Source organism: Apis florea, unplaced genomic scaffold (assembly GCF_048593485.1).
Source record: "Apis florea isolate Af1SG1 unplaced genomic scaffold, ASM4859348v1 contig_1615_pilon, whole genome shotgun sequence".
NCBI classification, from domain to species: Eukaryota; Metazoa; Arthropoda; class Insecta; order Hymenoptera; family Apidae; genus Apis; species Apis florea.
Genome location: NW_028256416.1, coordinates 1,456,405 through 1,466,540, shown reverse-complemented (window position 1 = coordinate 1,466,540; position 10,136 = coordinate 1,456,405). Strand labels below are relative to the sequence as shown.

The 10,136-nt window shown below is 41.6% G+C and overlaps 4 protein-coding genes across 5 annotated transcripts in view; all 4 read right to left on the bottom strand.

Moving 5' to 3' along the window:
* Positions 1–10,136, bottom strand: part of LOC100864777 (uncharacterized) — an 89,953-nt gene that overhangs the window by 7,623 nt on the left and 72,194 nt on the right. The gene's annotated exons all lie outside the window — the stretch shown is intronic.
* Positions 1,179–3,627, bottom strand: LOC147658810 (uncharacterized). 2 transcript variants are annotated; one of them, XM_086907156.1, is made up of 2 exons: positions 3,499–3,627; positions 1,179–2,801 (listed from the first exon to the last, which is right to left on the bottom strand). In XM_086907156.1, the coding sequence occupies exons 1-2, from the start codon at positions 3,521–3,523 to the stop codon at positions 2,338–2,340; spliced, it is 489 nt and encodes a 162-aa protein (XP_086763282.1). In that variant the 5' UTR covers positions 3,524–3,627; the 3' UTR covers positions 1,179–2,337. The 2 variants fall into 2 exon arrangements, with proteins under 2 accessions (XP_086763282.1, XP_086763273.1); XM_086907147.1 differs by having other exon boundaries at positions 1,179–2,807; positions 3,499–3,618.
* On the bottom strand, positions 3,695–5,506 carry LOC105736139 (zinc finger X-chromosomal protein-like). Its single transcript, XM_086907252.1, has 2 exons — positions 4,458–5,506; positions 3,695–4,382 (listed from the first exon to the last, which is right to left on the bottom strand). Exon 2 carries the CDS (start codon positions 4,318–4,320, stop codon positions 4,039–4,041), a length of 282 nt encoding a protein of 93 aa, XP_086763378.1. The 5' UTR covers positions 4,321–4,382; positions 4,458–5,506; the 3' UTR covers positions 3,695–4,038.
* On the bottom strand, positions 6,359–9,237 carry LOC147658809 (uncharacterized). Its single transcript, XM_086907211.1, has 3 exons — positions 8,387–9,237; positions 7,941–8,250; positions 6,359–7,266 (listed from the first exon to the last, which is right to left on the bottom strand). The coding sequence occupies exons 1-3, from the start codon at positions 8,451–8,453 to the stop codon at positions 7,233–7,235; spliced, it is 411 nt and encodes a 136-aa protein (XP_086763337.1). The 5' UTR covers positions 8,454–9,237; the 3' UTR covers positions 6,359–7,232.

Below are 10,136 nucleotides of genomic sequence, written 5' to 3'. Positions count from 1 at the left end.
GACGTGAGAAACGTACTGGCGGATCGAAGGGTACGCTTTTCCACTGCTTCCTCTCTGAAACAATATACGCCGGACGCAGTATCATTCGAAACAATTTTATTTAAATATTCGATGAAAGCACGTTCGCTATATTACTTTTTTTAAATTCCCTTTCTTTTTTATTCCTTTTCATTCTTATTTTTTTCTTTTTTTTTTCTTTTTTCTTTTTTTTTTTTCTTTTTTTTTTCTTTTTTTTACCTTACTACCCGCTCGATACCATGAAATCGATTAGATCGATTTCTTCGCTACTATGAACGTTAAGAATGCCGTTATTATCGTTTATTATTACTGTCGTTCTTATCGTTAAATTCTTCTTTCTTTTCTACTTTCATACTTTCCTTCTCATTCGCTTATTCTCTCTCTCTCTCTCTCTCTCTCTCTCTCTCTCTCTCTCTCTCTCTCTCTCTCTCTCTCTCTCTCTCTCTCTCACACACACACACACAAAACGCGCAACATTATCTAATAGGACGTCTAGGAATCGAAGAACGTTTCACGCGATAGCGTTTCGTGCGCATCGTGGAACTTTTTCTTTTTCTTTTTTTTTTTTCTCTTTTTTTTTTCCTTTTTTTCTTTTTAACGTAGTTGTACTCGAAACATCGTTATTCGCTCGAATATTCCTCGGGCACTGGGCCACCTCCTCCACGTAAATGGCGGAGGAGTAGTGGAGCCCTATCGTATCAATAGAAAAAACACGACGAATTTCAACATTGGAACAAACCTTATAACCAATCGACGATTTCGCACTCGATAAATCCTAAAGATCGAGATTTTTTTCTTTTTTTTTTTATTTTTGTTTTTATTTTTTTTATTATTACTATTATTATTATTATTATTTTTTTTTTTTTCGTTTGAGCATTGTCCCGATTCCACGTACGATAAATATCCCGTAAAAACGGTCGTTCCCCCTAATTTTATAAAACATTTAAAAATTCGATAACAACGGAAAATATATATGTATATAATATTTATAATAATATATGAATAATATTTATATATATATATATATATATATATATATATATATATATATATATATACGCGTGACGTGTTATGTGAATGTTAAGTCTATATATATGTGTATATATATATATATATATATATATATATATATATATATATATAACACATGTTACATATGTTATATATAAGCACATGTGTGTATGTACGCGTAATAAGTTTTATCCTTCTAATCGGGAGAAAAATTAGCAAAAAAAAGGCCGCGTTCGTTCGGAGGTACTACGTTTTCCGATGCGAACAGATCGAACCCATCCGTGGACCATGTCCAAAAAACCGACGACAGAGATCTCTCACAGCCGGTCTACGATAAGTCTTGGGAAGAAGTTTTCAAATTTCCCAAGTCGTAAGGAGTTGGCCAATATTTTATTTCTTAATTTATCGAAGGCCTTTAAGATCAGCCAACGAAGAGGCGCAATCTCTTTTATAAACACTGCCTCTTCTTCCCCCCAATGACTTTTCATTTTGATCGACACGGAGCCAATTTCCTTAAGACTTAGGACTCGAGGACTATTTTGGAAGCAACGTTGCCACGTTGAAGAATTTGCTATCCTCTTCTATCTCCTCAACTTTATCCCCTCCACTCACGGTAACGCTGCTCAGGACTTAGGGCTTGTTAGGATCTGGGGGATCAGCGTTGCCACAAGAATTTCCTATACTCCTGTATTCTAGCTATAATATCGCTACTATCACATTACTAAATATCTCAACTTTTTTTTTTTCCCCATCGTTCCTTCCATTCGTGGCGGAACGCTTCTTAAGAAAACTTAACGCTATTTCCAAGTTTAGAACTTGGAAAATCTAGAATGCATTGTGTGCATCGATTTCTTATTAATTAAAATTTTAAAGCTTAAGATCCGGGGAATTGGGATTAATTACAACTCGAAACGTGAGATTTCGATTTCGCACAGGGATTTGAGGAAAGGACCTATTGCATACCGACTGTCAACTGTTTGGAATGGAGATCGAATCCGTCATAGGCACGGATGGAGGGAGCTATTTTGCGCGAAGAGTCGGCCGATCGTTTATATACACAATTGTAGCATAAAATAAGCCGGTCACTCGTATCCCCACCATTCTCGGTCGCCTTTTTTACGACACGGCGAAACGAAAACGACTCTCCCTCCAATAAGACACGCTCTTTCACGCGCACGCGCATGCATACTCTTTCTCTCACTCACTCACTCTCTCTCTCTTTCTCTCTCTCTTCTCTCTCTCTCTCTCTCTCTCTCTCCCTATCTATATTAATTCGCGTCTTCTCCGGATGGCCGACTTCTATACCCTTCAATTCTCGTACTTGAGGTGTACCACGTGAACTTTCTGGCCCGTGTGCCTCGATCTTATGTGGGACATCACGTTGGACGTTTGTTTGCTACGGAACTCGCAGTAAGGGCACTGGAATCTTGGCGCTTGGCCGCACTCGTACTTGTGATGCCTGGTCATGTTCCCCTTGACGGTGAAGCAACGGCCGCATTTCGGGCAGGGGAACGGCTTTCTGAAGCAATCCGCGAAGTTACCCTTCGCGTATGTGCTCCTTTGCCTACCAGCTTGCGCGTGATAATTAGGCAGGGGCGTCACGTAACCGCCACCGAAATCTGGCTGGCCCGTTGTGGTCGTCGTCGTCGTCGCTGCCGCCGCTGCCGCCGCCGCCGCCGCCTCCCTATTACCGCCTGCTTCCGAGTTCTCGAACGCCTTGCAAGATTGTAAAACGAAGTTTAGATCCAACTGTGGGGCCGCGGCATAGAAACCTGAAACTTCAAGATCGGCCGGTTAATGGAGCTTCTGGGCGGAGGGGATTGCGTATTAGAGGGGCGTATTTGATGCTTTTGATTCATTTCGATTTATAAAGAGATTTTTTGGTCGATGCTTTGGCGGATAAAAGATAAAAGGATTGCGTAAAAGGATTCGTGGGAGAGAAAGAGAGAGAAAGAGAGACAGAGAGAGAGAGAGAGATAGAATGAGAAAAATCGATCGCCGTCGGTCAGAATCGTTGTACGTGCACCGCGATCGAATTTTTTTTGGATCGTGTGACATTTTTCTTTTTTTTTTTTTTGGCGAATCGGGTCTTTGGTTTTTTGGTTTTTGGTTTTGGTTTCATCGGGTAAAGTAAGTTTTGATTCGGATCGCGGCATGCTTCGGATCGACGACGTTGGGAACGGAAAAAAAAAAAAAGGAAGAATACCTTAAACAAGTTGCGGATGATCTTCTAGATGAAAACGTCGAGCCATCATATCGATCATTTCCAGAGAGCTCACTCTTTTTTTTCTTTTTTTTTTTTTTTTTTGCAATTTCTCAATTTCAAAAGCGCGATTATTAATGAACTTTTTTTTCAATTATCTAATATATATATATATATATGTGTGTGTGTGTATATATATATATCTATAGGAAGAAAATGCGTCTTAATCTATGCGTTTTAACAATAATTATTAATTATAAAACTACCGGAATGGAGATCGTTGTGTACCATTATCTTCGGGTGATGAGGACATCCTTGTTGTTCGGCTATCCGTTTCAGACACCGAAAAAAACGCGTAAGAAAGGTTTGGTACTCGAACAATCTTTTTTTTTTTTTTTTTTTTTGTTTTTTTTTTCTCTAGCAGAAATTCGCATAAGAGGAGGATTAAACTACGAAGAATCGTTGCGTTTTATATATTTTCTTTTTTTTCTTTTTTTTTTTTTTTTCTTTCGCATCAACAAGCATGCATATTTTACTTGAAAAAAAAAAAAAAAGTAAAGTTTTATTTTTTTTTTTTTTTTTTTACACTAAACATCCTCGATAACGACGGATTGATAATCTCTTCTTCGTTTCTGAATTTCGTTTCTCAGCAGGTAGACGACTCCGTTGAGAAATACTGAAGTTTCTCTACTGAAAGCGGATTAATAATGTCGAAAGCGACACCGGAAACAATTTAAAAAACACACACTGAAACTGCATTTAAAACTGGATGGACGATCGTCGTTGGCGAATAATCAAACAAATCTTCACAGCTTCATGTCGAAGATGAACACTTCTTCTTCAGGATGTTTCTTCCTGATGTGGGCGTAGACAGGCGAGGTTTGCTTGCTCCTCAATCCGCAGTAGGGGCACTGAAATCTTGGCTCGTGGCCGCACTCGTAATTCACGTGACGATCTTTGTTTCTCTTCAAGGTGAAACCACGACCACACTTTTGACACTGAAACGGCTTCTTCTTGTCGGAGGCGTTTATCTTTAAGCCCCTCCGTTTCACCGTTTTCCCAACCGATTCCAAACAACGTTTCCCCATTGCTCCCGATCGGCTCTTGAAGATTAGGTTTTGTCCGAGCGGGGGCGGTAGAATATGGAATCCTGAAACACGGAGACATACAATACTGAACAGCAATACTCTCGACCGCTGTACAGAATAATGGCTGTACAACTTACGGAGTTTTGCCCACCCCTCGTCGAACGAACCAACGAACGAGGGGGTTCCCCGGGGACCCGGAATTCCGAGTCGAACGAGCAAGATGCAAAACTCGTTTCCACCCCTTATTCCAGGGAGCGCGATTATATTTTCTTTTTTTTTTCTTTTTTTTTTTTACAGCATCTCGAAAACTCCCCCCCCCCCTTCTCTCTCTCTCTCGAGAAAAAGAAAAGAGAGAGAGAGAGAGGAAGAGAGGAAGAGAAAAAGAGAGAGAGTTTCTCCTCCTCGTTCTCGAAACTTTCGTTCAAATTTATTTCCACCCTTTGGACGAAATTCTCGAGAATCGATCTGGAAGATTAGATATTTCTCGCGATGGACGCGTGTCTATCGAGAAGAATTTTTTTTTTTTATTTTAAAACGATAGTTCAAAGCTTAGTCCTCCGTGGAGTTCCTCTTATTCGTCGTGAAAAAGAAAACGATCTTTTCGAAGAAATGTTCGTTTTTTTTTTTTTTTCACCGCGAATAGAGGAACCGGAACAGCGACGGAGCAGCTTTAAAAAAAAAGGCGCGCTTCTTCGAGATTCTCTCTCTCTCCCTTTTCTTTCCTTTTGCCCCGCCTGCTCGTTAAGTAAGCAATGAGGATTGAAAAAAATCGAACAGGCATATGAGACACGCTGATACCCCTAACTCCAAGTTCGACCGATCGATAGTAGCAAAGGGTAAACCGTGGCGATTGCGAAACGATTGTTCTCGAATTCGTGGATTTCCCCCTTTTCCACGCGAGCGATATCAAAAGTGAAAAGGAAAAATAAGATGGTCGAGAAACACGCATAGAGAGCGGAGGCTGAAAGAGAAATCTCGAACGATTAAAGAAAGGATGGATGGATCGGAGGAAGGGGGACAAAGTTTATTTTTTATTTCTTCTTTTTTTCTTCTTTCTTTCCTTCTTTCTTTTCTTTTCTTTCATATCCTCAATTCACATTCGTTTATTGCGTGGACAATTAAATCGATCGAATGGAAAGGGCAATAAGATCAAATTAGCTCGATTATGTCAAAAATGTTTTTTTACAGCCGGAAGAAACCGTTCAACTTTCGATCCCAGAACGTTTGGCTGAGCTGGGGATGGTGGACCCGCAAGTGGCGTATCATGTGCGATTTCTGGTAGTTCTTCATCGTGCAGTGGGGGCACTCGAATCGAGGCGGTTGCTTGCACTGGTTCCTCAAATGGGACAGCATCGACTTCTTCCATTTGTAGAGGTTACGGCAACTCGGGCACTCGTACATCCCGTCCCGCCTCACGATAGTAAACACGCGGCCGGAACGGGCGTGGAATCGCTCCACCTCCGTTCTCTCTTTACCCCTCTCTGAAACAGATACACAGACGAGCAGAGCGTTATTAACGGGGAACCATCGGGATCGGCCAACCGCCACTTTTTTTTCTTTCCTTTCGTGTACTTTTTTTGTCTCTTTCTTTCTTTCTTTCTTTCTTTCTTTTCTCAACGAATCTTCTTCTCAAGCACCGAACCGTTCCTCTTCCCCGCCGAAGAAATGAAATTTCCGGGGGGAAGGGAGAGAGGAGAGGGGAGAAGGAGGGGAGGAAACTAGAAGCTTCGCACACCACCTCCTTCTCCTTCTTAATCGCGTCCGTTGTTGTATTATTTCCAATACTTTTAACGGTGTGTATATATATATATGGGTAAAAACGGAAAAAAAGTAGAAAAAGAAATATCCTGGTAGAAGAGGATGCGGAGTGAACACGATGATTCCAATTGTGAAATGTTTCGTATAGCGTATCGAACGTTTATCGAGCGATATTTTGCGCCGTTTCTTGATGTTTTTAAAAAAAAGAATTACGAGACGAGTACGGGGATTCGCTCGGTGTTCGCTCGCGAACGAACTTTGTTAAAACTTTGTGTAAAAATTTTTCATGAGGCAAAGGTTTATTCAACGTTCGTTTCGTTCGTTACAAACAACGGGAATATCTTTCCTCTCTTCGATAATTTTTTTTTTTTTTTAAAACACTTGGGGAAACGTGTCCAATTTTTACAAAAAATTTATCGTATTTTTATAAACGTAACGATACCACGATGAAATTAAAATCACCGTACACAATTTCCACATCCATTTAGCTAGGTCTTTTCTTCCTCGGGAAACGAGAGAGATTTTCCTTTCTTTCTACAAACCTGCGCGCTGCCTTCCAACTTCTCTTCCGTTAACCGTCGACTTCTTTACGAGATACACTTAAATAGAAGAAGATTGTTAGAAGATTGTTACATCACTGTTCATCGAGCATTCCTCGAGCCGAAGAGAAGAAATAAACAGGTTTGAAAATAGATGATCGGTCATTTATTCCCCTCTCGAAACACCTTCCTACGTAATTCTCAGAAAAAGTAGAAAGATCACAGAAATCCTTCCTTTTCCCTTTCGAAAACGTATGTCAACACGTATCCTTTTACAGGGACGATAGAAAAACGTTTTTCTGGACGAGGATCGATTATTCAATCGATCAAATTAACAATCGATCGAATTAATCGGCTCGATACTGTTCCTGGTGATAGAGTTTCGCGTTGGTCGCGATATCGATGCAGTAGAGCTCGTATCTCGGGTGAAACGTGCGTATATGGGTCCACACGTTGGTACGTTGGCGTAGATGGTGCTTGCAGTAGGGGCACTCGAATCTCTGCGGCGTCCCGCACTCGTACTTAAAGTGGCGTATCATGTGGCTACGGTGTTTGTAACTCCGTGAACAATTGGGGCATGGGTGTCGTCGATTTTCGCCGCCCCAACTGGCGTCGCTACTTGCCGCCCATCCACTTCTTCGCGCCAGTTCTGAAAAAGAGGAAAAATTTTCCAACGATTAGTGGCGAAGCGATTAATCGTCGAACAGGCTCGGAACACCTTCTTCCTCGTGTAACACGCTCGTCCTCTGGGTCGGCTTACGTTCGAGAACACTCGATCGAAGAATTTTATTGATTTATCAACACATTTTGTTATCGATCGGGTATACGATCCTGAATTATCGATCGAAACGAAACGAAAACGGAAAAAAAAAGAAGAAAAGAAAAAGAAGATGAAACGCGCGTGACAAAGGCACCTTTTTTCCTTTTTATTCTTCTTTATCTCCTCGAAACGAACACGAAAGATAGAAAAAACGAAAGAAAGGTGGAGGAGGAAAGCGGAGGCCGTTAGCTATCGCTAAGATTACAGAATCTCGTTTATTTTCTATACAATGACTACCAATATAGAAATGTACACAATATGATGGGGGGAGAATGAGGTTCGTCGGTAAAGTCGACTTCATCCGTTATCCGAATATATATATATATATCCAAGGATACGTGTATCCGCGATATCTTTGGATATCGTACGAACAAGCGTAATTTCTAAAGCGTTAAGGAGAGAGAGGTGAGACGCGTCACTTCCTCGGATGGCAGAGAAAGAGAAAGAGAGAGAAAAAGAGTGAGGGAGAGAGGAAGAATTTACGGGCGCGTCAACTGTCTCACCCCTGCTGAGTGTCCAGAGCGTATATCGGCCAATTGCTGTGATTGCTCTTGATGTGCGAGTACACGTGCGACCTGTGCTTGCCTGTGTACATGCAGTGCGGGCATTTGAAACGCGGCGCCTTACCGCACTCGTACTTCAAATGCCTGTGGAGGCCGCGATACCACTTGTAGGTCTTCTGACACTTCGGACAGTCGAAGTTTCCACGGGACGCTGTGTTCACAGGTTGATGGATACCGCTGCTGTACCGTCTCCGCCTTCGTTCCGGACCCACGACGGTCAGGTAAGGCAATGTGGACAGGTTGAATATCACTGTAAATTACAGATTAGTAGTAAATTGACAGGTGAGTTGGTTGTTAAAACGTTGGGTGAGAACGTTATCTCGACGACACATAATAAGGGGAACGGTTGTATGTTTCAATCGTTTCCTCGCCAATTTTATCATCACCTTTGTCTCTGTGAGGGTTACAACAAGAGTTACGGCTACGTTTCGAGAGAGATGCAATGTCGTGCATCCGTCCTTCGAAACTGGGGATCGACGATCCCCTTGCAACTCTGGTCTGGGCGATAGAAAGAGCAGGCGCTTAGAACACTTAGAAGCAACGATTTTTTTTTTTTTTCTTTCTTTCTTTCTTTTTGGATTTTGATTTGTACAAAGAGTGTGTATATTCCGAAATGGATGGATCTATACGAGTTTTGTCTCGCGAGTAGACGCTGCTCTCAGAGCGGAAGTCCGCTTTGTTCCGCTTGTTGTTGGCGTCCACTCGCGAGAATTATTTGAGCCGTTGGTTTGGAGATAAAACAGAGATAAAGATAGGGAGGGGGGGGGGGTTGGAAAGGGTTGCGATTTTATTCTCTGTCTTTCTTGTAAAGACGAGAGAGACCGTGTTATAGAGTTATAGAGGTACACTTTCTTTTTTACACCTATACACATTCTTATTCCCATCTCTTCACGATTAAACGTATAAAAAAGGAACGAGCATTTGAGCCATTGATGAAAAAACTTGGATACATTGTCGATCGACGAAACACCTGAAATCAAATTGACCAATATAATTAGCTGAATAAAAAACTTTCATCCCTCATTCACCACCCATCCATTCTCTCCTACCTCCTCGTAAAATATTCCCCGATATAATAGTGGAATGAAGAGACTCGAGACGCATTGGGATTGAAGAATTTGAACTTTATTTGGTTGCTCTGACACATCGAGACACGTGGACACGGAGGGGAAGGGGGAAGAAAAGGGAAGTTGTTTGCGAATGATATATATATATATATATGTATGTGTGTGTATATATATATATTCTCAATAGAGGCGTTTGAAGCACAACACTTGGCCAGGATGATACTTCCTGATGTGGGCGTATATGTTCTGTGTGAACTTGGAGGGCTTGTCGCAGTAAGGACACTGATATTTCGGCGCCATGCCGCACTCGTGACGCAGATGCCGCGTCATGTTTTTCTTTAGGGTGAAGCCACGGTTGCACCGTGGGCAATAGTGACTCTTGTTCACCGAGTACACTTTCCGCCTCTTCCTGGTTACGTTCTCGCAAACACCTGAAATATCGAATAGAGCGTGTTAGCGGCAATTGAACATTGTGTTTTACGCGTTTTTTTTTTTTTTTTTTTTTTTTTTTCTCTCCTCGGTCCAGGAGGCATCGAGTGCGCGTGCATCGAGTTTTTCCGGCTCGTCGTGACACATAGAAGTGAAAAGTGAAAAAAGAAAGATTTGAAGGTGGATCCTCTTTTTGTTTCTTTTTTTCCTCTTTTCTTTTCTGTCCCTGGAAATATTCGATAATAACGGAGGGGGTGGGGGAAACGTTTTAAACAACGAGGATCTCGAAGGAACGAAAATCCTCGTGTCGTGATCAAGAAGCAGAAGCTGCGCGCGGGACGAATTACCGAAGAGAGCAATGCGACCAGAGAATTACAAGAAAAGACACATATGTATATATATTTTACATCGGAGGAAACAAAAAGTGAGAAGAGAAAACGGTGACACGGCCTTACTTTTCTAAGTCTTGTCTCGATCTCTCCGGATTTATTATTTCGATTTCTCCGGACAATCGGATATGGAATTTCCTTTTCCATCAAGGCATTTTCTTCGTCTTTCTTATTTTTACATCCTGCTACCATTCGATCGGTTATCGAGAGTGTAATCCTGGAATGCACTTTTGTTTCTTGGTTTTCCTCGC

Bases quoted from the DNA above. Each gene is read 5' to 3' on its own strand.
- LOC105736139 (XM_086907252.1), bottom strand. From the start codon at position 4,320: ATGGGGAAACGTTGTTTGGAATCGGTTGGGAAAACGGTGAAACGGAGG.
- LOC147658810 (XM_086907147.1), bottom strand. From the start codon at position 3,523: ATGGTACACAACGATCTCCATTCCG. The intron at 2,808-3,498 runs GTAGTTTTATAA...CCGATCTTGAAG, and splicing joins ACACAACGATCTCCATTCCG to TTTCAGGTTTCTATGCCGCG.
- LOC147658809 (XM_086907211.1), bottom strand. From the start codon at position 8,453: ATGCACGACATTGCATCTCTCTCGAAACGTAGCCGTAACTCTTGTTGT. The intron at 8,251-8,386 runs GTGATGATAAAA...TGTAATTTACAG, and splicing joins TAACCCTCACAGAGACAAAG to TGATATTCAACCTGTCCACA. The intron at 7,267-7,940 runs GTGAGACAGTTG...CCTCTTTTTCAG, and splicing joins GCTCTGGACACTCAGCAGGG to AACTGGCGCGAAGAAGTGGA.